We start from the raw sequence: 25421 nt of genomic DNA on the forward strand, positions 1-25421 counted from the left end.
CAAACACAGCAGATATAAACATGCGAATGCAGATACTGATTACGTGGCTTAATGCTTGATCTTATCTTACACATTCTCCAATTTATCAGCAAGTTATTATACTATTTCCAAGTCTTAGTCTTTGGATGAGTTCCCTCTTCTCGCTACTGTTGCTGATGGATTCATTATGATAAAAGTACCAATAGCATATAAAATTACTCCTAGCGACGACTGTAGCAATCATCATCGACTCATGGTTAGTTAGCAATTCGCTCAGATGCTGCAGCGTACATCAATGAAGCTGAGGTACTGCTTGCATATACACGAGTGAGTCGCATCACGTCAAGCATGCAATTTCGCACTCCTAAAACTAGTCAAGAAACGTAATTAAATACTCTATTGAGAAAATTCCAGAGACTCTCTAATCATGCCCAAGTGAAACTTCCTTATTTCGAGCTTACTCGACATCATTTATCTTATTTTTCATGTGAAGCTAAACAGAAAATATAGCTGCTGGCATTTACAGGGTTCAGTAGATTGTAATGATAATATTATGTGTAGATGTGGGGTATCTTAACCAGCTGGACAAGGCGGGAAGGGTAGCAATAGATAGGCTCAGCGAAGACCAGAATTATGGATAAGAATAGATTTGTCTGGTCTTACGTTCTTCTGTTTTCTAGTCTTCGTTATAAGAACAGTTCGTTTCTCTCGAAGCCAATGACATAAAATAACTTGAGAATGAAATGGATACTCAACGCAGTTATCTACTGATACTTCGTGGACCGACATGAGACAGCTTGATAAGTCAGCTTCAGTTATATGACCTACACTACACTAGCTGAGTAATACAGAACCACGCTCTGTCGGAAAACAAGGAGAGGGCAGCGGAGGTTTACAGGTTGCCGACACAATTGAGAAGCAGCAAACAAAGGCTAGTTTAACTTAGCCGATCCCGGAACTTTGTCGGTCCCGATGCGGAGCAACTCGGGTGTTCCCTTCTTACATTCTGCGCTCTCTGCACAAGACAATGGGACAAGGGCCGATTTTCGGCATTAACGACAATACTCGGACTGTTCTGCTATTTACTTTAATCTGCGAGTAATTGGAATACTTGCTGGCTCAGACAAGAAGACGAGAAAATTTCATCATTTGCCGCTAGCAGCAAGTCTTGATCTACCTAGAAAAAATTCCAGCGAACTCTACTAGTACTGAAGCAGTATCTCATCTGATTATACGTGTATCGGCACCTGATCTTGCCCTTGATCGCGAACTACGCGCCTCTCGGAATAAGTGAGTTCGGCCCCGAACACCACCACGTGACCTTCGCTGGTTAGCCATGTGGAGCAGAGCTCATCGCAAGCCGCACCCAAACCTGCAAACGCCATAATAAAAGAGATGCGGAGGGACAAGCGACAAGCGAGGGCGGTGAACCAAGCCTGAGCAAGGGGCCGCTGTCCACTGATGAAGACAGGGCGGAAGATGGGTGGGGGAGGGGCGTTGACGCCCTTGACAGAGGAATGGCGAGAGAAAGAGTGAGTGACGGAGTGGGTTGGGTTTGCCGGGTGACTGACTCTTAAAGCTCAGATAGCTGCCGGCCAGTGCTTGCCTTTTGGCCGCCGGCGGACTCAAAAGCTTTACCCGTCGCCTCGTGTCTCGTCTTCCTTATTCGTTCTCCTCGAGTATCTCGGACTCCATCCTTTGCTCCCTTCCCCATAGTCTTGGGCCTGGTCTGGTATGTTCTTCGTCGGGCAGTGCTGCACTTTGCTGCTTTTCGTGGACGGCGAGCAGCCATGTGGCGGTGCTTATCAGCCCTATCTAATCAATTAACTCTTTTTTTTTTTTCACCGACAGGTTTTTCTTCGAGACGCGTGCCTTTGTTTCTTAATTTATCGAAACGACAGTTTATTTATCGATAGCAGCCGTGTCAAAATAAGATTTATAGCGGCATTATTTATTTAACAATGGCCGACAAAAAAGAGCGACCGCTATGGCTACGCCGCTCATTGTTTCTCATCGACTATTTAATCAGTCAATGGTTCATCATCGGCATGGGTGTCGTTGTCGCCCTTGCCTACAAATTTCCAAATGTTGCTAAAAATCACGGTCACATTCGCGCCGATATTACTATTGAGTATGTTGCTGTTGCGATTATTTTCGTTATTTCAGGAATGAATATTCCTAGAGCAAAACTTATTCAAGAAGCTGGTCATTGGCAGGCACATTTGGTAACTCAATGTGTGTATTTTTCTTTTTATCATTGTTACTTCAACAAAAAAACACCGTCTAATTGAATTTCTAGGCATTTCATTCTTAATCACGCCCTCTATCGCTTTCGGCTTTGCTTCGGCAATTCGCGTCGCACACAACCCAAACATCAGCGAATGGATTTTAGTCGGCATGATCATCACTGGCTGCACACCCACCACGGTCTCCTCAAACGTCGTCATGACTCGCACAGCCAAGGGTAACGAATCGCTCTCTCTTATCGAAGTCTCGGTCGGTAATGTGCTCGGCGCTTTCATCAGTCCCGCACTAGCGCAAATGTTTTTGTCCAAGCACTCGGGTTTTGCGTTTGGAAATCCAACTGCTGATATGAGTTTGACGGCTTTATACAGAAAAGTCATGAAACAGCTCGGGTTGTCTCTCTTTGTGCCTCTCTTTGTCGGACAGGTTATCCAGTACCTATTCCCCAACCAAACGAAATGGGTGTTGACAAAGTTCAAGCTGGCAAAGGTTGGATCGTTCTGTTTGCTTCTCCTTATTTGGTCCTCGTTCAGTAACTCCTTCGCTGCTGGCGCCTTCGAAGAAGTCTCTCACCAATCTATTATTATGATTTGTTTTCTCAACGTCGGTCTCTATCTTCTCTTCACTGTCATCTGCTTCCTTCTCGCGCGCTGTCCGTTTCTTCCCAAGAAATTTCATTTCTCGCGCCCGGATACTGTCGCCATTTGTCTGTGTGGTGCAGCAAAGACAGTGGCTTTGGGTGTCCCGCTCATCAACGCGCAATACTACGGCAACGCCGATAAAATCGGTCTCGTCTCGATCGCCCTCGTACTCTACCAAGGTGAACAGATTCTCGTTGCACAGCTTCTTGTCCCGGTATTGAAGAAATGGGTTGAGACTGAAATACAGCAAAAGAAAGACCTTGAAGCTGCTCAGGCTGCTGCTGGTGGCGCAGCGGGTGATGCCGTGGATGTGGACTCGAAGCATGATGGCATCGCATTAACTGATGTTGACGCGCAGGTCGCGTCGGAAGAAAGCGTCGAGGGTACGAGTAGCAGTCAGTACAGCTCAGAGGTTGAGTCCGGGATACTTAATGGAACTGCTGGTAATGAGAAGAAGCATTTCTAGATAAAAAGCGTCACTGTTGGTTTTCTTTGTCTTTGTATTGCGGCATTGGTTTTTTTCGTCTTGTTTGGTTTATTGTTATCGAGTGTTTTGAGGGTGGATACTGGTGCACGTTGATTGATCAAGATCGTATAGATATAGATATAGATGCTTTGCGAAGCTGGAATTTGTTTTGGCATTCCTAGACCGTTACTGTAGATAATTTTGATTATTAATTTATATCATAAAGTAATTTGAAGTTCTAACCACTAATAAAAGAAGATACACAAAAACTAAAATTTATTATTCTCTATATAGGTATAAATTATAGTTAGTTAAAAGTATATTGTATGTCTTATATCAAGAATGCTATAGTAGTCAAAGCAAAAAAAAATATTCTAGAGTAAGCAATAACCCCTCCAAAACCACGACGCACACACACCATAATACTAAGAATACATTTCAAATAGCACCAGAAAGCAAATTAAAAGAAAATTAAAAATAAAAATACCTCAAACCATATTACCAATCTCAAACAGGAAATAAAATACAACGAACTAAAACATATAAACGAACTCCCTATAAAGAGAAAGGAAAAAGAGATAAATTAATGACGGAAAGCTTCGTCGCCAGACGAAGTAGATCCACTACTTTTTTCATGCTCAGTAAGCCCAACGGCATCATTCTTCCTTCCTGACTCTTGATCATCCAGTTTCAAGTGATCATCATAAACGCCGTAAGGATACCTAGTAAGTTCTTCATCTGTTGGATACGCATGATCTCGGATTTCATACCATCTGTAATCGAATAAAGAGTCCATGCTTTCAAGACTACGACCACTGGTTTCGGGAACCATTATAAACCCATAAATCCAGGAAACAGCACACCATGCACCCCAAAAAATAAAGCATCCCCAAACATGCATACCGCTCAAAAGTCCAGGCGTGGCCTTTGTGATTGCAAAGTAGAAAAGCCAGTGAAAGCCCCCTGAAAGGGATGTACCTAGAGCACGAACTCGACTAGGATATAATTCGGACCCAAAGATATACGGAAGCGAATACAACCCGATCGCCCAACCAAATGCATGGATGAAAATTGCGCCAATAGCAGCACGGCTGGCGCCAACAGGGATTCCTGAAGGGTCAGCAAGATAATATTTCAAGTATCCTCCAAGGTAAAAGTGGCAGCACATTTGTATAATGACACCAATCAGTAAAGACTTCCTACGCCCAACGGCATCAGTGAAAAATAAAGAAGCAATTAGGGTTGTCATAAGTTTAGTAAAAGCGTAGAGACCGGTAGAGTAAATCGTCTTATCATCACCCTTAACGCCAATAAGTCCAAAAATTGTAGGAAGATAGTTGGTGATTCCATTCGCACCAGACCACTGTGCCAGGAAGTAAGCCATAAACGACAGTCGCAATCGACGCAGGTTCGAGGCGCTGGTCGTTAACTCGACAAACTGCTTTTTCAAAGAAAGCCGGCCGTAAGCGTCAAATTCTTGCTCAATCTGACCTCTAATTTCCTTGAATTCGGAAACCAAAACGGGGTGATCGTCTGGAAGATTTCTAATTTTGCATAGAGAAGCCATACTCTCTTCATAGCGACCACAAAGCGCCAACCATCTCGGGCTTTCAGAAACCAGAAAAGACAGGCCAATTGCTATTGTCGGAACAAAAACTTGGACAAAGAAAGGAATTTGGTACTGTAATGTCAGCTTTGAAGAAATATGAATATTAACTCCGTAAACGACAAATACGCCAATCATCTGAGACATGAGCATCCAAAGATTAAACCAAAGAGTCATGAGGCCGCGCGTAGCTTTCGGAGCCACTTCGACAATGTACCTACAATACAGCTTTAGCAACATCCCATATAAATCAAAGCTTTTCTACTCACGTTGGTCCGATGACAGAAGCGGATCCGACACCAAGGCCAGCCCATATACGACCAAAATACAAAGCGCCAATATTGCCATAGGCAAAAGTAGAAGCCAGACAGCCGGTGATATAAATGACCATATAAATTCTCAGACACCAAATACGACCCAGTCGATCATTAAGGAACATCGACAGAATGGCACCGACTCCGGCAGCGAGGTTGACAAATGAGACGATATTCGAGATAGTGCCAGAGTCCTTGGTGGTATCGATACCAAACTCGCGATTAAAAGATTTGAGCTTGGTTATCGAAGCACAACTGCCCTCGTCCCAGCCTTTCGGCATACCGGTACAAGCGAAGACAAAGACGCATAAGAATAAGTGGCGATTGTAGATTGCAGGTGGCGATCTGCGGATAGCGCGCATGTACTTATAAAAAGGAGAGCGCGTCCACAAATTTGAGTCAAGCCTAGGCTTGACTTCGGTAGTCGTCGCCATTGTGATATTTGCAGTCGAGAGGTGAGAGGCGAGAGAGTAGGAGAGCAGTATATTAAATAATAGGAGACGGAGATAACTTGCAGCGATCGAATATTGATGTGGGTGTGGATCGAGCACTAGTGCCGCTAAACTGTATCAGCGACTAGACTGGCAGATTGGATCTCAGTCTGACTATATTGCAGTGGCGCAGAATTTATTTAAAAGACGGAAGAGGAGAGCGAGCGGACAGCGGAGAGTTCGAACAAGACGCGATGACGTTGGTAGGTGGTGAAATTAGGAGAGGGTGTGCGGAGCATGGGCTTTAACAGAGTGTTCTCGAGACATGGTACCAGGGGAGTAAGACCGAATAGGCGAGGCGAAAAGGAAATAGATAGCGTGACGGGGTATGCAGAAAGAGAAAAGGAAGGTTTAAAGAGTGGAGCAGGAGCAGAAGACTTGAGCAGTTCTACTATCGCTATAATAAGTACGATGGGCACCGGTTTAGTGTCGCGGTGCCGATCAGCAGTGGCTAAAGAGTACACTAGCCTCGCTGTGCATGAGATTGCGGCGCACGATCGCGAGAAGCCATGCTGCAACGTGCAGCAGCAGCTGATTTGATAAGAAGGAATGGTTAGTGACACTGTAGTGGGTCATATGTATTTGACCAGCCATACAGTGCGGGGGAGCATGGTCTGATAAGTACAAGCTAAAAGCGAGGCTACAGGTGCTAGCTAGCTAGCTAGTCGGTTAGTTAAGTTGCAGCCTCTCGCCACTCGCACTCCTGCAGTAGACACTTACAATCCATAATTTATAAATGAAACTATGTTGTTGATGAGTCCACGAGCAGCTTTTGCTTCTGCTTTTGCTTTGTTCGAGTATAGCTATGTATGACGTGTGCGAGTACTCAGAAGAGCGGAGCCTCAACAATAGATGAAGGAGTGCTGTCAAATGTCTGCTGTACCTGTGAACTTAATCATAATACGAATAACGATAAATCAAGAGCAACATATTTCTATTGATATTAGAGGCAGCTCTGTGCTTATTTTAACCGGAAACTCTTCTTCATAGGATACTCTCCTCCTGTCAGAATCAGGTCTTGATTAGCATCCATGTAATTCGCTGCACCGCGTGACCTTTGATTACTAATATATTACTAATAAATATGTTACTTTTAAAAATACGAACTGATTCCTAACACAAGATATCAAGCCAGATCTAGACAGAAGCGTTCATATATTATCTTGTTCAATTCGTACTCTATGTGTGCTACGTAGTCTTGCTGCACGTCATTTCCAAGAGCCGGTGCACTGCAGCATTGCCTCTGACAAGGACACAATCTCGGTTCAGTATTTTCCTGAGATGAGACGACTTTCACTGCTCTTCTTAATTGGTATCCCGATAGCGACCCACCCAATGTCAACGAAAAGATAAAATATTCTTTGAAAATCTTTCATGAAATTTATTTCAGAAAAAAACCAGAAAAATTCGCCAATTACGCCTCTTTAACGCCACCCACGTCATGATGCGCTCTGTCTTCTTGTGGGCCTGCTAGCACGGGCTAATTTGGTGATAGCTGCCGGATTCCTGGCCCCAGCAGAGGCATCAGGCACCTGCTCGAAAATGGCGGGGCTATGGCTGTCCCATCGGCTGAAGCGCTGTAGCGCTGCCTTCATTGCTCTGAGAAGTGATCCTTCCGGCTGCTCTTCTGTTCTGTAATATCAGCAGCAGGAATGTGCTGTAGATACTTGCACCTGCTATTAGGCAGTCGGCCAATCGCAGCGCACAGGCTTATCGTTTGTGGATGGACAACGCTAGCCTGTCTTGGCTCCCAGCTCGTGAATCTTGCAATCCTGCCACGGCTGACTCCCGCTATCTGCCTGCCTTCCATCCCTACTTTTATACAGTAGACACAGCTAATTCTTGCAACAGCTCTTTACTCTCATATAATCTGTCCTCTCTTTCAGCCGATCAGCCCGCCACCCGTCGCAGCAATTCTTTCTCTCTCAGGTCTTTAAACCTTATTCTACGGCGCTAGCCCCTTTGGGATTGGTATTCTCTCTCCGAGGATGTAAGTCTAATCAAAAGAATTGCATCCGACTCTCCGATGTCGGGCTCGGCACGCTTCTCTTGGCTCGTCTCCTTCTCTTACTTATATGCTTTTTCTTCCCTCTCCTCCTCCTCTTCTTCTTCTTCTTTTGTCACCTACGCTCTCTCATGGATGTCGAATTCAACTCCACCCTGCCTACTGGCGGCAACTCTGCCGTCGACGACCTTAACATCTACTACAACTTTGGCGATATGTCCTACGTTCTTCTCTGCTCAGCAATGGTCCTCATCATGGTCCCCGGCCTTGGTTTCCTCTACTCTGGCCTCGCCCGCCGCAAATCAGCCCTTTCTATGATTTGGGCCTGCCTCATGGGCGGTGCCGTCGCCGTCGCGCAGTGGTATTTCTGGGGCTTCTCCCTCGCTTTCTCTCCGACCGCCACCAACGCCTTCATCGGCAACCTCCGCGCCATTGGCCTTCGCAACGTACTCGCCGCGCCCCCCGCGGCCACCCCGCTCGTGCCCGAGCTGCTCTTTGCTCTCTACCAGAGCATGTTCTGCGCAGTCACCCTCGCAATCATCATGGGCGGCGTCGCTGAGCGCGGCCGTCTCCTCCCCGCTATGGTCTTCTGCTTCATCTGGGCAACCATAGTCTACTGCCCGATCGCCTACTGGGTCTGGAACTCCAATGGCTGGGCCTATAAATGGGGTGTCTTTGACTACGCTGGTGGCGGCCCCGTCGAAATCGGCTCTGGTGTCGGTGGTCTTGCATACTCCTGCATCCTCGGTCGTCGCTCTGATCGCCTCCTGCAAAACTTTCGCCCGCACAATGTCTCCCTCGTCACTCTTGGTACTATACTCCTCTGGTTTGGATGGCTTGGATTTAATGGCGGATCTGCCTTTGGTGCAAACCTCAGAGCAATCTATGCGACCTGGAACTCAAACCTCACTGCGATCTTTGCCGCAATCACCTGGTGTCTCATGGACTACCGCCTCGAGCGCAAGTGGTCTACCGTCGCTATCTGCTCAGGTTTTATCTCAGGCTTGGTCGCTGCCACTCCGGCCTCTGGCCTCATCCCTCTCTGGGCTTCCGTGCCTCTTGGTATCATCGCTGGCGTAGTCTGCAATTTGTCAACGCAAATCAAATTCTTACTCAAGATTGATGATGCCCTTGATCTGTTTGCAGAGCACGCGGTCGCCGGTATTATTGGTCTTCTCTGGAACGCGTTCTTTGCGGCAGACTATGTCATCGGCCTCGATGGCGTCAACATGGGCGCCTCTGGTGGCTTCATCAACCACCACTGGGCGCCTCTCTACAAGCAATTCACTTACATTGTTGCCTGCTCTGCCTACACATTCGTCATGACTTGCGTGATTTGTCTCGTTCTCGACCGCATTCCGGGTCTTAAGTTGCGCGCAGATGAGGACGCCGAAATGCGCGGCATGGATGAAGATCAAATCGGTGAATTTGCTTATGATTACGTTGAAGTTCGTCGCGATTTCATGGCTTGGTCGGCCCCTACTCATACCGATGGTATTCCTATCGAATCATACAGGAACCAGCCAACTTTGAACGTACCGAGCGAGGAGTCTCAATCGAGCTCCTCCTCCTCTGCGCAAATCATAGAAAAGGCGACGCCGAGTACCTCGTAAATTGTTCATATAAATTGTGTTTCGCATTGCATTTATAATTGTACGAAGACCTTTGTTTGATTTTCTTTTTATGTTAAGGCGTTTAAAAATTTCGTTTTTTTATCGTTATGTATCAGTTCTACTTTGTTTAGACTCAGTTTTGTATTAACTTTTTGGCGGTACGGTTTTTATTCGATGGGTGAAAAAAGAAGGGGCGCAGATTTCTTGGCTTTTTGTATGTAATTGAGCAGTGATTATGTGATCGAGATTATGTGTCTTCATTGCTCGTAACCAGATAGAATTGCATAGATTTGAAATATCTAGAGAAATTTGTCTGTTTTGAGTCTGTAGAATTTTGCCGTCTAAAAGAGATACAGATTATGCACATCTGCTACCTGTGTGAAGGCATCTAAACAGTGAGTACTCTTACGCCTCTTCAACTGGCGTTCTCCTGCAACTTAGATGGCAAGATAAGCAAAAAAATTGCAATAATTTCACATTTCTACGGATCGTATAAATAACAGAGTTGCTATTGGCTACCTCCTTCAGCATTATTGCGCACGCGCTCAAGGTCATCTAACGGGTTTAGTACCGTTTACAGTGGAAATACCGTCATCACGGGCCGAGTTTTACAGACTAGGAAAAACTCCCAGTGTAAATCTTTGGCCGCGGATTTACGTATTTTAATGTATATCTATTGCTTCGGTCATTCTCGGCACGTCACTAGTTAGCGAACAACGCTGTCCATTCGCAAGCTAAATACTTAAATATTTTGTCAAAGCTACCAGTGAGGGTTCTCGGTGTGGCAATATACTTTACATAAAATCGAGCTGGTGTAAAGTCTAGCACCCGGCCGTCAATCAATTCAAAAAGGAATGCCAGGGCGCAAAGCTATTCGACTAGCTACTGCCAGCTCCCATCAAAGAGTTTTATGTCCGCGATACTCTTATCCACTACTCAACACTCTTCCGAAAAGTGAATCATTAAAGACCAGGAAAGATAATGCAGACTGTTTTATACGGAAAGATGAGCAACGCGCATGGATTCTATTACAGAGAATATTATGGCGGCATTACGCGGTGAAATCAAGGAGGCAAAGGGGATGTGCAGATCCGGTCGCGATTAAACAGGAGATTGAGCGGACGCGACGCATGCTATTACAAAAAGAAGTATCGAGAAAGTCGTTATTAGCTGCGGAAGTTAAGCTTATATCAAAGAAACGAAGGCGGACTAATGGCGTTGAAATTGGTTAGTTATTGCGATTGTGGGTTTTGACAAAGGCAAGTGCTGACTTTAGAATGAAAATAGTGCATGTGGGATTGATGTCTTTAGGCGTTATGCTCATCAACTGTTTAAAAAACTCATTCGTACGGCCTAGTCCTCAGATCTCAATCCTACTAGAATCGAATTCGGCCTATGAAAAATTTCGCGAGGCAAAGAATAGAGCAGGGTTTGTAGTTATCCGAAGATCGATAAGCAGTAAAGGTCACGAAAAAGTGGACGAATATATAAGTGATTTTCCAATGTCTCAAGTTTTGAGTGAGCAGTCTATGAAATTTGTTCCAAATTTAGTGTTAAGTTCTGGCTCGTTGTCGTTGAATTTGCGAATCCTGTCAATGCTGAAAAATCAGTTGCGGCCACGATCTAACGTGATTATCATTATGAATCGTGGGGTGGGATTATCTGATATTAAGCGACATGCAGAAAAGCTGTGGCCATCGGCGAGAGCGCGACCAACTATTATAGCTGGGCATTCGACTCATTTTTTAGCTATGAAAAAGAGAGGATTTACAGCCGAGTTCAATAATGATCAAACAGACGGCCAGGTCGCACTGACTCGACTCACATCCTGTCCCAAATCATATCAGCAACAATTATCTGACCAACAAACTGCACATGAGCGTCGGTTATCGTCAAATTTGGAGACTCAGAGACGCCAGCGGTTGACGCCTTTACTTTCAGCTTTTGCTAAATCGAATTATCTTCGTGCAAGACAAGTTTCTCAACGCACGTTTATCAGTATCCAAGTGAATTCAGATATTTTGCGTTCAGCGTTGCGTCCAATAATTGATTTCTCACGAGTGTGGAACACGACAAAGCAGGGGTGCATGACTATGAAAGCTGTCACTGGTACAGTCTACCAATCCAAGCAAAGACTACGCGATATTCCTGAACTGCACGAGCATTTTACTAGTATAGAAGTCCAGGAAATGACCGATATGCGCAGAACAATTGATAAAGCGTTTAAACTTATTAAAGACCTCGGACGAAAATTCTTGCATCGGAATTCTTTGGTGGAGGATCTAGAATCCAAGAGTGCGCATAGTTCAGAGTATGATCTTGGATCACAGTGGGATGACATGAAATGGCATAAAAATCTAGAGTTTTCTACGCCTTCGATTACGTTTTTGAGCTTGCTTAGACACGAAAAATACCGTCGGTCGGCATTGCAGCGAAATCATGAAGGATTGGATGCTCGGCAGGTGCAGGAGACGCCGCGAATGAGAATCGAGTCTGGACTGCCTTATTTGGACCGATCTGAGTCTTTTTCGCGGTTCGGGCCGTTGTAGGATGGAAGACGTGTATGTTTATGCGTGTGTGTTGTATATATTGTGTTTGTATGACTGTGGAAGTTGTTAGTGACTCAATATCGCGGCTCATGATATTGGGAGTCATTTATGGAGTTCTTTTGATTAAAATATACAGCATCTATCCAAACGTTTTAACAGCAGTCCAAACACCAACCCCTCGACTTGCAAAATCTCAAGTCATCTAAACATCACGATATTTATGCACTCAGCTTTCCTTTAATAGAGCAAACTTAACGAGTAAGGCCCACACAAAAGAAGGCCAATACAGAAACAGAGCATTAACTGAACAGTTTCAAGAAATATAAATTTAAACTAAAATCACGTACGCGATGAGATGAGATGACTTGACCCCTGAATTTATTTTATTTTATTTTTGTTTTTTGATGGAGAGTTAGTATTATTTCCTGCACCTGTAATTGTTTAGCAGATCTGCTTAATGATTTTATTGTTTGTTATTGAGCTCACTGAGAGTTTTGTCCGATTGAAAAAATCACAATGAAGTTGAGTAGTAGACGATACAAGCAGTTGGGGATGGTTATTGTCGATGAAGATGATAATGACGAAACAACCTCGGCAGGACATACGGAAACCGAGTTTAGTACCCTTCCATTATGTTATATATATTGTTAATGTCAAGCCTTTGCGAGTGGCTTCTCAAATCGAATCTTAATTTATCGAATGCTTCAGATAACCACCGAATTGAATCTCTCAAATATTAACCTTGTGATGGAGGTGACCTCTGGTACCTTTGAAAAACTTTAAAACCACATCGTGCACTAGCCATCGCGATTTGTATCCATCATACTTCCCCGTTCCTTCGCGTGCTCTCATTCTCCCCCATACCCTGCCCGACTTTCCAATTCGGTGCTTGGATCAGCTTTTGCAATCATAAGTACATTGCATTTTAATTTGAACTTTTTGAATTTGGAAATCGCGCCAATCAAGAGTTGAAATAGCTGCTTACTCTCTCCGTGCTAGAACACCCTCGTCCAAATTTTGCATTATTGTCTTTTGTTACCGTTCTAGCATCAACAAGAATTCACAATGGCAGGTAAACGAAAACGGTCTCGCAAGACTACACGAACGCGTAGCGGATCTGACGATAACGATGAAGAGTCCTATGCACCACGCACATCTCGGCCACGAGTAAATTACGCAGAATCAGACGACGACGATGATTTCGATGATGAAAAAGAGGAGTCTGATAATGAGCAAGTCATTGAGAACGATGAAGAAGAAGAGGAAGCTGAGGAGACTTTTTCTGAGGATGAAGATTCGGATGGTATTAGTCAAGGGCGGCGTGCTGGACGAAGTTTACACGTACGACTGCGATTAAGGAAAAATGCACTAGGAAATGGGAGTAATGGATCCGCAGCTGCTGAGAATGGGGTAATTCAAAAAGAAGAAGATGAATCAGTTACTCAAAATGGTGTCGATGACGATGTTTTGGGAACTAGGAGGCCAAATAGACGGTCATCGATAGAAAAACAATCACCAAACAGTGCGAAACCTGAACGGCGATTATCAGGTACTTCTATTCGACAGCAGTTGCTACAGCAAGCGTCACAGTCTCTACAAGATCGGCCGGGGACAGCCAAGCGTGCGTCATCACAAGTTCCAGATGACGATGAATTCGAAATCGAGTCTGAAGATGAAAGCGAAGAATCTAATAGTTCGTCATCCGAGGCAGAAAATAACGATAGATTCGTCGTAGATGACTCTGATTTTTCAGATGCTCTTACCCGACGGCGCAGTTCGCGACGCGTGACTCGCTCGGTAACTACTCGAAGCCAGAAATTTAGTGAAACTGACGGTGACGACGATGGACCATTGACGCTGCAGGAAGAACTCGCGGAGTTGAACCCGACTCCTCAAAATCGCCGCAAAAATCTACGCGCTAGAAGAGCGGTTAATTACCAGATTTTACCGCCGCCTGCGAATGATGGCTACGACGAGATGTTTGCCCCAGCCGAGTCGCGGCGGAGGACGAATACCGGAGGTAGACGTCTTTACTCTACGTACGGCCCATTTGGTGGAGCTGGAATCAAGTCAATATTTGGATACCGAGGACCTGATAATGCACTGCAGGCGGCTGGTGGCGCAGCTGATTCCGACTCTTCTGACGACGAAGCCGCGAAGAATCCAACGAATAAACTACCAAACCTAGGGGATCTTGAACAAGTCGCAAACCCGGCTTCTTCGCTAGGTCTAGTAAAGAAAAACAATCTATCGGATACTGATCCGTTAGGAGTTGACATGAATATCGACTTCAGTGCTGTCGGAGGTCTCGATGAACATATCCGACAATTGAAGGAAATGGTGGCTTTACCGTTGCTCTATCCAGAGGTATTTCAGCGATTCAAAGTAACTCCGCCTAGAGGCGTGTTATTCCATGGTCCACCAGGGACTGGTAAGACTTTGTTAGCTAGAGCCCTGGCGGCTAGTTGTTCTACTCATGGTCGCAAAATATCGTTTTATATGCGGAAAGGCGCAGATGCGCTTTCAAAGTGGGTTGGTGAAGCAGAGAGGCAGCTTAGACTGTTATTTGAAGAAGCGAGAAACACGCAGCCTAGTATAATCTTTTTTGACGAGATTGATGGTGAGAGTGAATCTTTTGAACTATCATTGTAATTTTTACTCACATTTACTTGATAGGTCTGGCTCCTGTTCGGTCTTCAAAGCAGGAGCAAATTCATGCCTCTATAGTGTCTACTCTATTAGCATTGATGGACGGTATGGATAATCGTGGACAGGTGATTGTTATAGGTGCCACCAACAGACCTGATTCGATTGATCCGGCACTTCGGCGTCCTGGCAGGTTTGACCGTGAATTCTACTTCCCACTACCAAACATCGAAGGGCGTAAGAAGATTATTGAGATTCAAACCAGTAAATGGGCCCCACCTTTACAGCCGGAATTCATCGATGAGGTAGCAACTTTGACGAAAGGTTATGGTGGTGCTGATCTCAGGGCTCTATGTACTGAATCAGCTCTCAACGCTATTCAAAGACGATATCCTCAGATTTATACCAGCTCTGAGAAGTTGGTTATTGATCCCAGGACTATCACTGTTTCCCCGCGCGATTTTATTTTGTCTTTAAAAAGTTAGTATCTTTACATAGATATCTATCGATGAGGCGTGTTTTAACGTATAATTTTAGAAATTATTCCATCATCTCAGAGGTCGACGGCTTCGAATGCCGCACCACTTCCCAAAAGAGTGGAACCTTTGCTTAGCTCCACGTTAGATGAGATTAAGCGGGCGCTGGATAATGTCATTCCCAGACAAAAGAAGATATCGGTAGCAGAGGAAGCTCTGTTTGAAGAGGATACTACGGATGGTGGATTTGCACGCGAGAATATGATGCAGGGTGTGTTGTTGTATTTTAATATCGTTTGAGTTAAACTGACTTGCTTTTCCTTTTTGTGTGAGGCAGAATTTGAATCTTCAAGAATTTTTAGACCTCGAATCCTCATTGCTGGACCTCAAGGAATGGGACAGGAGTACCTCGGTGCGGCAGTTATGCAGTATTTGGAAGGATACCATGTACAGACATTTGATTTAGCGACTTTGTTAAGCGACTCCACACGCGTATGCTCTTTTTTTTTTCGTCTTGTTATCAATAACGTATACTTACTGAACACATGGAATAGACCGTCGAGGCAGCAATTGTCCAGTTATTCGTCGAAGTCAAACGGCACACTCCAAGCGTTATATTCATACCCAACATCGACTCCTGGTACAGGACACTATCAGCTTCTGCCTGGACGACTTTTCAGGGTCTCTTGAGGGGTATTTCGCCTGTTGAGCAGATTTTGCTTTTGGCAATCGTCGAATGTGGATTCGAGTATCTTGAGCATGAGGTTAAGGCTTTATTTGGATTTTCTAAGGCTAATAGGATTGAGATACCTAAGCCTTCTTTCGTGAGTATTTATGTGCGCTGTATTTCTTTACAATTGAAATTACTGACTTTATTGGTGGGACAGCGTGAGCGGTACAAATTCTTTGAAGGCCTGAAAACTCATATTTCGAACACGCCACTAGAATATCCTGATAAGGAAAATAGAAAGCGTCGAAAACTTGAAATTTTACCAAAAGCACCGCCTGACCCTCCTAGAATTCTAACGAAAAGTGAACTGAAGGCTCAGGAGGATAAAGATAAGCGGCTTAAGAATTATTTGAAGATTAAACTAAGTGGGTTGATGGATTTGCTGAAGAATAGATATAAGCGGTTCAGGAAGCCGCCAATCGTAAGTTTTCTATATCTCATCTGTGTTTGAGTTAACAATGTCTTGTTGACTATTTTTTTATCAGGATGAGGAGTATTTGGCATACTTATTTGACGGTACGGAAATTGATCCAGATGCGCAATACGAGTTTTCAATTACAGACGATGAAATGATTTTACAACGAAGCACCGGGAAAAAATACCATAATATGGATCTGGATGTTATTGAGGATCGCCTATGGAATGGATACTACTGTACTCCTAAGCAGTTTTTAAAAGACATTTCGTTTATTCTTGAAGATGCAAATATGAGTGGCGATCGCGAGAAGATTCTCAAAGTATGTGCAGATATTATTAATTCCTTTATTGGGTCTGATGTACTAACTTATTTGAATCCGCAGGCTTCTGAAATGCATGCAAATGTGCTGGTCTCTCTAGACGAGATTGGCGATGCGCAGTTCTTGTTAGATTGTGAGCGTGTTCTTGAACGAGAAACTCAAAGAGCTGAAATATATAAAGAGAAGGTGCAGCGTCGACAGGAGAAAATGCAGGAAATACAGCGACAGCATAGGATAGCGATGGAGGAGCGGGAAAAGGCTGAAGAGGCTGCGGCTGCTGCGACTGCTTCTACGCGTGCAATTTCAAACCCGCGGACTATTGAGAATATGTTTTCTGATGATGATGTCGAAGCTGGTGGTGATGAAGTAACTGAGAAGGAGAATGAGCCAGAAGCTGCTGGCGGCAACAACGAAGTGGACGCTGTTGACGAAGTGGAAGCGGTTCATCCGACGGACATTAGTATGTCCGATGCTGATATAACGGGTGCTGAGCAGTCTGAAGCTGCTGCTGTCGGTGTGGCTACTACTGTTGAACCCGCTGTTTCTCCTGGCAAAACTTCGTCGTATGAAGTGAATGGGACACTTACAATAATGCGCAACAGCGCCGAGACGGCATCTGAAGCACCACTTGTAACTATCAATCAGCAAGATTCTTCACCGGAGCCAGAGATACCGCACCCGCCATATCGACTAGACACGCAATCACTTGAAGATTTCCACACCAAACTCGCGAGCGACACTGAGAATTTCACAATTGAGCAACTCGAGCAATTGAATTCGGCTGTTATGGATATAGCTTATCGGGGACGTTTATCTTGGGATAGGAATGCCGTTTTGAAAGAGGCTGCTAAAGTTGCGGATACAGTCGCGAGAGATATTTCTACTGCTGTGAATCGCGATTGAAGTGAGTGATGTAGTGATTTGAGAGGCACTTACGATAGTTTGGTGAGCGGTTAGTGTATAGCATTTAGAGAAATTTGTAAGAATTAAATATGCTAGTTTCCGACTATTGAATTTATAATATTTGGTATCAAAATTTATCGCTACTAATTACTATACTCTACTACAATTGAGCTACTGCCTATCTCGGTCGATGTAGTTAGCAGAAACCCTTGCCTTATGAATTTTAACAGCTCGACGAAGACGTGTCAACGCCGACTCGCAAATCTGGAGAGCGAAGCAACTTCTTGAAGTGAATTCTTTGCTTTTCACGTAGTCAAGGACATATAAAAAATGGATTACGAAAACGGGTCCCGGGATGCTTACGGTATGATTTTGATTTTTGTTTGTTGTTTAATAGAGTTGATTAAGAGACGAGGTGTTTGGGTAATTTTTGATTCTTTTTCGATGCTGACTTTGCGATTGTTGCGTGTTTTAGATGACCAAGGATATGATGATCGTCGATCTGCTTCGCCTCTGCGCGGTGATGAGCAAGTCTCTACAAGCGAATACCAGTATGTTTTCCACCGAACTACGCTCTCTTTTACATATGTCAACAAACTAAACGAATGACCCCCTTTTTTTGGAACCTAAAGCAGCGAGCCTAGCAAAGCCGAAGAACAGCAAAACAAAGGTGACAATTTATTCGTTACTGGTATCGCGCCGCGTGTAACTGAAGATGTGCTTTCTGAGTTGTTCGGAAAGTATGGCGCGGTTGAGAAGTGTGAGATCATGACTGATCCGCATTCGCGCGAGTCTCGCGGGTTTGGCTTTGTCAAATTTGAAAGTAGTGATCAGGCTGAGCTTGCGCGTGAGAATTTGCAGGGTCATGAATTTGAAGGTCGCGCTTTGAAGTATGCCATTTACTTTTGTTAATTTCTCCCTCTCTCTTTGACCGATTGAAGGGGTAAATAGAGGTGTATGCTAACATTGGATCAAATTTAGCATTGAGGTCGCACGTCGTAGTCGTCCTCGCACACCTACGCCGGGCAAATACTTTGGCCCTCGCAGAAGAGGTAAGTTTCAGCTTGCATTCTTCACTCGTTACAACGGCTAACTCAAGTAATTTTATTTAAGAACCCCCTCGTCGACGACCCCGTTACGACGACAGATATCGTCGCGACGACGACCGCCGCCGCTATGGTGGCGATCATTACGATGACCGCGACCGTGATCGTGACCGCTACTCTGATCGTGATCGTGGTGATCGCGGCGGGGATCGATACCGTGACCGTGATCGTGAAGACAGGTACCGCGATAGCTATCGTGACAGAGAGCGCGGCGACCGTGATCGCTACTCTGATCGCGACCGGGGATACTCTCGCTATGATGACTATTCCCGATCTTCTTCGAGCAGATATGATAGGGATAGGCATTAAGGGTTTTAATCCCGACCAATCTTGCCTGGGTAGAGTATTCACTTTGATATGTGCTTTTTAATTTCGACAGCGATGCCAGCAATTGGAATTAAACGACGCTTAATTACAAAAAATTTAATCAAAATTTATTACCATTACTATTATGTACGATGATCGCTGATTCGCTTTTGTATAAGACTGCTCTTTCCGCAAATCGATTTTTATTACGGCAATGTTGGATATGTTCGTATACTTGCAGTCTTTAGAAAGGACGTAACCTTATGGAAGTTATATAGTTTCGTCTTCTCTAGGGCACAGAGCTTCATAGCCGGCAGTTGTTAAGTTATTTTATATTTATGTACAGTACAAAAAAAGGTTTCAACAAGAAAACAAAAAAAAACCAGTATCTACGGCTTTATGCTATTTATTTCCAATTCAACAATGTCTTACAAAACTTATTTCCACCCCTCTCTCGGCTCAGCTTCTCGCTACTATACAGCCTCGCCATTTGGCGCAGTAATTTGTTTATTCCGTCGCCCTTCATTATACGGTATATTTTAAAATCTCGCCTCAAATGTTCTTTTTTGGTCTTTTCTGGGGTATATATTTTACTCAGACAGTCTGACAGATGAAATAAATTCAAGATCGCCAAAACGAATATTGATTGATCAGCTTGAAATGTTGTGGCCAGTATGCCATGACTTTTTTGAATATTTTTTTTTGTTCTCCTGACGTTTTCTAAATTTTGAATTGCTTGTTTACGATTGATATCCGCAAAGACTGGTTCGTTTTTTTTCGCTGAAACTTTTGACCCTTTGTGTTTCGGTATACTCTGATCTTATGTATCGACCGGTCCCTGACTTAATTGAGTAGTCAAGAAATTTGCTATTCATAAAAGCGAATCTACGTTGACCTTTTTTATGAATCGCTGGGAAGATATGTTGTAAAAAACGAATGTCATAAAATGACGACTCTAGACGAATGTAATCCGACGACGCCTTCTTTTTCGAAGGAAATTTTAGCTAGGCGGAAAAGAAAAGGCAATGTATATATGAGAGAAGCAGTAAAGATGTGATCTGACAGTAATAGTAATACCTTGAGAGAAAAGTGCTTCGATCCGAGTGTTTTATAAATTCTTTTTTAGTTTCTTCTGTTCCCTTTGACAAAACCATGACACAGCTACTTTAAAGCGCTGAAACAATATCAACAATGTTATTGAATCTGATTATAATATGCGTGATGTACAGCTTCTTTGACAGGTGATTATATAACTTTTTATATCGAACAATGACATCTATCCATATCTCCATCCCAAAACTAAAATTTGCAAGATGCACATTTATAAGCAACGGTTGACAACTTCGACTTTTGAACTAAGAATAAAACTAAAAAAATTAAGTGCTTTCACTGAGATGAAAAAAATCTGGTGTAAACGAAGAAATAGGCACTCCTTTTTCTCTTTTTTTTTTTTTTTTTTAAAAAAAAGCAAAACTAGATCTCAAAGCACAAAGGTTAGTAACGACGGCCTCCGCGATAATCACCTCCATACGAACGAGACGGTGGAGGTCCACGAGTCTCAGAAGACGCATATTCCGAATATCCACTACCGCTAGGTCCGGTAGGAATGGCAGGTCCTCTAGGAGGGTATGGATCACGGGATGAGGCACTGTTGATCTCTCGTGGCGGGTTAGATGTTCTTGAGGGATATGCGCCACGCTCGTGATAGCTGCTGCGCGAGCTATAAGACGGTCTGTCGTAGTCTCGGTCTCGGTCATGGTTACGAGAGGGGCGGTCGGAGTAGGGAGCAGGGGGTGGAGCCGAATGATTGTCGGAATATGCTCTGTCATACGGTGCAGCACGGTCATCATAGGGTGCTCTGGTCGACCCAGGCGCGCGATCGTCGTAGTCGCGATGTCGATCATATTCTCGAGGCTCGCGTCGGTCATTGTATCCTCCACGGTCATACCTTTCAGCACTGGGAGCAGTAGTACGGTCACGGTCACGGTCTCTCTCGCGTTCATACGGCCTGCGGTCCCCGGAATATCTCGCGTCAGGATAGTCAGAGCGACTTTGGCTGGGTCCAGAAGGATACGGGTGACGATCGCGGTAGTCTCCGCGACCGGAATATGATCGAATAGGCTCACGTTCGCGGTAACTGTCCTCATGGCGATATCCCGCAGGACCGCGAGGGTAGCCACGGTCGTCACTGCTACGACGAGGGTAAGGAGCATGGCGCAAACCAGTGCGATCATCATAACGCGAAGGCCTGCTTCCGTATCTTCCACGATCATCGTAATGGCCTGATCTGCCACCCCGTCCGCGAAAGTCGCCTAAAAAGCATTAGCACAACACCGCAGAGACAAACTGAGAAGCGAAAATGCATACCTCTCTTAGCGTTAGGTCCATAGTACTGGCCAGGAGTAGGTGTACGGGGTCTGTTGCGCTTGGCAAATTCGATTCTAGAAATTTCACGCGGGGTCAGAACATATGCGAGGGGATGACAAGAGGTTGGAGAGACACACTGAAGAGAACGACCCTCGACGACCATTCCCTGAAGCTCGTCTTTGGCAGCTGTAGCTGATTCGATATCGGCGAATCCAGCGAATCCAAAGCCGCGAGAGTCGCGTGTGTGCGGATCTTTCATGATATGAGTACTGATTATGGCATATTTTTCAAAGAGACGCTTGAACTCGTCTTCGGAAACTTTGGGATGGAGACCAGAGACGAATAGATTGACAGAGGCGGGGTTTTCGCTCGCGGAGTCTTGCTCGTTACTGATTTCATTATTATTTCCATTGCTGTTTTCATAGTCATATGATTGCTCGTCTTCGAGTTCGCCAACGCTGAGATGAACAGAAAAAATAAGATTTAGAAGACAAATTTGGAGAGCTCAGTAATGAAGGATAGCTCACGCATAGGATTGATCTTCGAGTGGTTGATCGTCGTAATCGACTTCGCTGACGGGAGCATCGGCAGGAGACAATGATCTGCGAGGCTCTGTTCATAATCAAAAAGGGTCAGTAATTGTTGTTGAGAAGTGTGATCGGTATGATTGCGAACAGCTGAGTTGTGACAGGCGTATGCTATCTGATAATGAGCAAATGGAGAGGGGGACAGATCTGCATCCGTAGGATGCGATCACGAGCAAGCGTACCAGAGTTATCTGACATGATGTGACTACTGATCAATTGCTAGATCGCACGGTATCTAGAGTGCGGGAAGAGAGTGTGAGCTGACTGAAAAAAAATGTGAAAAAGTTGAGTAGCACGCTCATCCGTGGAGATGGAAATGTGAGCTCAAGCCGCTGACAAATTATGGATGACTAATATATACTATATTTGATGACATTCAAAATAGCCTGCGGCGGTAAAGAGCACGAGGTGCTCTGCATGGCTGCGAGCATTTAAGATCGCAACCACAATAAGGACAAAATAAGGCAAATTTGAGACCCACTAATAGAAAGCGCCTTCGCCTTAGCTACTAAGAATGCACCCGATACAGATGGTAAACGTGATCTTCGATAGTAAATGTGGGTGAAGCCGCACCTTAGTGCTAAAGCTGGTAACGAAGTGGGCAGCCATTTTGACAGCACGAATAACCGAGGGGGGTTATGATGTGTTTTGAGGTTCATTGCCTCGTCGCGTATTGGAAACAGAGGCAGGGAGCTGCCGAAAAAAGTAATGCCCGGATCTAGGCGACGGATGGCTGACTGGGCATAATATATTAGCTTGGAACTTAGTTCAAAGCTCGGTTTGGTTATCCAGGATGTGTGGCAGTTCGCCGTTATTGCTGTCTCAGTGCTGCTATAGCATCATGTTCTTTCTCTAGTGTACGAAATCTTCGGGAATATCACAATAATTAATAGTTACATTTCGATCGTCTTCAAGAAAATAGAATTGATATCACTTCTCAATAAGCATGTTTGCGTAGACAGAGGAAGTTGTCAATGATTCTTACCAGGCCCACCCTCAAACATTACGAGATGGCTGCACGCGTCTGCAGCAGTCAGCCGCGCCAGCCTGCCAGCCTGATAAACAATGCTCCGTTTCGAATTTCCATCTGACAATGCTATACAGCTCCTCTGCTTCCCCAGCATTCGCCCGCGTCGACCATGTTCCGATCTCACAAGCGGGTCGGCCTCGGCCTGCTCTCGCGACAGAACCTCATCGCCCTCTTGATGCTCTCGTCCGTAGTTTGTACTATCCTCATACTCCTCCGGATAGACAGCGACCTTGACTTCCACTCGGTTACCGACGATCCTCAGTTTCTCAGTCGCCTCATCACTCTAGGAAATTCCGAGAATTTGACTTATGAAGAGTTCCTCTGGGTCCAAAGCGAGGAAGATTCGGCTTCAGATTCAAAGGAAATCACCGAGCTTAAAGCAAACCCTGAGATGTTGCAGGAGTTGCAATCTGAGCTCGTTGAAGTCCGTCTTACCTCACAGTTGCCCATCCCGATAGAGCTTCTTGTCTCCGCATGGCCTTCTGCAACTTCCACGCTTCAACCGGCATCTGTTGCTTTGACTACGCTCGTTAGAGTTCCCACCGCCCTCGCCGTACCGCCGGTTGCTTACAATTCTCACTTAATTCTTGAAGGCCAGAACACTGCAGATGATTCGAATGGCAACGATATTGTCGCCATTAAAAAACCTGCAGACACTCCCGCTGCTTCTGCTACTCCTGCTGCCATTGCAGCCAATGCAGTTACTGCAGATCCTGCTGCTCCTGATGCTATTGCTGCCCCTGCTGCTACTGCAGATCCTGCTGCTCCCGATGCTATTGCAGCCCCTGCTGCTACTGCTACTGCTACTACTCCTGCATCCCCGGCGACTCCTGCAAAACCAATTCGCAAAGCGCCGAAGTACGGCAAGCTCATCGACACCCGCGATGGTCCTCGCGCGGTACACATGCTGACGCCCGCGACCAATATAAACGACCTAGTCTGCAAAAGTCTGTTTTCGTCGGCACTCAACGACTACCCGCATCCGATCCTCATCAACTTCAATCATCCTGTAAAAAATCCTCTTGAGGCTCATTTTCTGAAAATCAGTGCAATTAACCAATACATCAATTCTGATGATGTCCAACCCAACGATCTTATTCTCATCTTTGATGCCTTTGACGTGTGGTTCCAACTAGATTTCGAGCGGCTCGTCGCGCGCTATTATCAACTGCAAGACCAAGAAAAAGCACGCAAGGGTTCACTATATTCTGAAAGCGTTATATTTGGTGCTGACAAAGGCTGCTGGCCCAATCCTCCGAACTCAGACGCATGTAAAAAAGTACCGAACTCTACCATCTCGTCCAACGTCTACGGTCCGGAAACAGATCATTCTGGTCACGGATATCGCAATCGTCCGCGATGGCTTAATTCTGGAACAATCATGGGTCCAGCAGATGTCGTGCAGCAGATTTTCAAGCGAGCATCTGCATCTTCACGTAATAGCTTTAATTCAGATCAGTACGTTCTTGCTAATATTTGGGCAGCATTTGACCTGCCAATCATGATCGACTACACATCGCTTCTTTTCCAGACTCTTACGTATTCTCACTCAGACGTGGTCTTCCTTTATCAGGGCCAGATCGAGGAAGGAGATGTCATGAAAGCTCCGAGGATCGATCCGATTACCGGCACCAAATCCTCGGATGGAGGTAAAATCAACGCCAACCCGCTGGATTACTTTGATATTCTCGAAAACACTCCACTGACACTCACGCCGTTTTTGAATGGTACGAGAAAAGAGCGACGTTGGCATTTGTCGGATAAGCATACTGCATGGAATCGCGTATCAGGAAATGTACCAGCCGTCATCCATCTGAATGGAGACAAATCATGTCTCAAGACCTGGTGGCATAAAATGTGGTGGGTGCATGATGTTAAAGATTACCACCAATGGTTTCGCCTGAAGCATGTGCGTAATGTCGGCGGTGCTTTCCTTGATAATCCTGACGGCACAATCGAATACCGAGATTTCAACACAATGTGTAAAAGTTATGAAATGTTTGGCATTGAAAAATCAAAGTTTGACGGTCATAAAGTGCGCAAAGGCGAGCGACCATCGATAGGACCGGAACCATTTATGGTCGGCATGAATCCTCACTCGACTCCGGCTGATGTCTGGGACGATTTGATCAATTTGCGAGACAAGAAACGAAAGGCTGATGCTGAAAAGGCTGCCAAGGCTGCTGCCGCTGCAAATCAGGCGTCTAGAAAGCCACCAGTGCCGAAGCCGGCACAGCACTAATGTGAATGTGAACTCATGAGGGTTCAGACCCAGGTAGCGGTGAAAAGTAGATGGATAATGTTGCTATCATGATTTGACATATATATGATTGTTACTTAAAAGTGTACACCATAACGCATATTAGTAAAGATTTTATGATGAATAAGCTTTTGCTCTTATTCTCCTGTGCATATTGAATATTGATGTGGTTCTGTACTTCTTTGGTCGCTTTAATATATTAGCGTATCTCTATATTAGCAACCTCGCGTGACGGGTTTTTCATGTAAATGAGCAAGCAAACATGAGCTGGTAAGTTAGCTCTGTAGTATCATGTCCTCAGAAATCGCGCGAATGCTAGAGCAGCAACATGCAGGTGGAATTATGGCGTAATATTCATTCAAAAG

General features: G+C 44.9%; 8 protein-coding genes across 8 annotated transcripts; 6 read left to right on the forward strand and 2 right to left on the reverse strand.

Annotated features, from left to right (window-relative positions):
- Nucleotides 1-1871: 1871 nt before the first annotated feature.
- V2V93DRAFT_368654 (SBF-like CPA transporter family-domain-containing protein) lies at nt 1872-3597 on the forward strand. Its single transcript, XM_066909836.1, has 2 exons — nt 1872-2214; nt 2279-3597. Exons 1-2 carry the CDS (start codon nt 1941-1943, stop codon nt 3328-3330), a joined length of 1326 nt encoding a protein of 441 aa, XP_066766061.1. The 5' UTR covers nt 1872-1940; the 3' UTR covers nt 3331-3597.
- On the reverse strand, nt 3590-6098 carry V2V93DRAFT_368656 (quinate permease). The gene is made up of 2 exons (XM_066909837.1): nt 5206-6098; nt 3590-5153 (listed from the first exon to the last, which is right to left on the reverse strand). The coding sequence occupies exons 1-2, from the start codon at nt 5682-5684 to the stop codon at nt 3914-3916; spliced, it is 1719 nt and encodes a 572-aa protein (XP_066766062.1). The 5' UTR covers nt 5685-6098; the 3' UTR covers nt 3590-3913.
- A 1779-nt stretch (nt 6099-7877) lies between these two features.
- On the forward strand, nt 7878-9359 carry V2V93DRAFT_391007 (ammonium transporter AmtB-like domain-containing protein; the record flags this gene model as incomplete). The annotated part of the gene is made up of 2 exons (XM_066912423.1): nt 7878-9240; nt 9334-9359. The coding sequence occupies 2 exons, from the start codon at nt 7878-7880 to the stop codon at nt 9357-9359; spliced, it is 1389 nt and encodes a 462-aa protein (XP_066766063.1).
- Nucleotides 9360-9896: 537 nt separating this feature from the next.
- V2V93DRAFT_368659 (uncharacterized protein) lies at nt 9897-12099 on the forward strand. Its single transcript, XM_066909838.1, has 2 exons — nt 9897-10586; nt 10647-12099. Exons 1-2 carry the CDS (start codon nt 10214-10216, stop codon nt 11906-11908), a joined length of 1635 nt encoding a protein of 544 aa, XP_066766064.1. The 5' UTR covers nt 9897-10213; the 3' UTR covers nt 11909-12099.
- Nucleotides 12100-12663: 564 nt separating this feature from the next.
- Nucleotides 12664-17533, forward strand: V2V93DRAFT_368663 (uncharacterized protein). The gene is made up of 8 exons (XM_066909839.1): nt 12664-14528; nt 14585-15034; nt 15092-15301; nt 15368-15522; nt 15585-15854; nt 15918-16181; nt 16246-16497; nt 16561-17533. The coding sequence occupies exons 1-8, from the start codon at nt 12974-12976 to the stop codon at nt 17398-17400; spliced, it is 3996 nt and encodes a 1331-aa protein (XP_066766065.1). The 5' UTR covers nt 12664-12973; the 3' UTR covers nt 17401-17533.
- Nucleotides 17534-17730: 197 nt separating this feature from the next.
- Nucleotides 17731-18815, forward strand: V2V93DRAFT_358524 (transformer-SR ribonucleoprotein/RNA recognition motif containing protein; the record flags this gene model as incomplete). Its single annotated transcript, XM_066908063.1, has 5 exons — nt 17731-17764; nt 17798-17951; nt 18036-18290; nt 18382-18452; nt 18514-18815. The coding sequence occupies 5 exons, from the start codon at nt 17731-17733 to the stop codon at nt 18813-18815; spliced, it is 816 nt and encodes a 271-aa protein (XP_066766066.1).
- Nucleotides 18816-20306: 1491 nt separating this feature from the next.
- Nucleotides 20307-21964, reverse strand: V2V93DRAFT_379884 (uncharacterized protein; the record flags this gene model as incomplete). Its single annotated transcript, XM_066912029.1, has 5 exons — nt 20307-21124; nt 21180-21253; nt 21317-21637; nt 21707-21791; nt 21949-21964. The coding sequence occupies 5 exons, from the start codon at nt 21962-21964 to the stop codon at nt 20307-20309; spliced, it is 1314 nt and encodes a 437-aa protein (XP_066766067.1).
- Nucleotides 21965-22867: 903 nt separating this feature from the next.
- Nucleotides 22868-25245, forward strand: V2V93DRAFT_368678 (uncharacterized protein). The gene has a single exon (XM_066909840.1). It carries the CDS (start codon nt 22906-22908, stop codon nt 25036-25038), a length of 2133 nt encoding a protein of 710 aa, XP_066766068.1. The 5' UTR covers nt 22868-22905; the 3' UTR covers nt 25039-25245.
- The last annotated feature ends 176 nt before the right edge of the window (nt 25246-25421 follow it).

Source organism: Kockiozyma suomiensis (genome assembly GCF_038497685.1).
Source record: "Kockiozyma suomiensis strain NRRL Y-17356 unplaced genomic scaffold V2V93scaffold_6, whole genome shotgun sequence".
Lineage (NCBI taxonomy): Eukaryota > Fungi > Ascomycota > Lipomycetes > Lipomycetales > Lipomycetaceae > Kockiozyma > Kockiozyma suomiensis.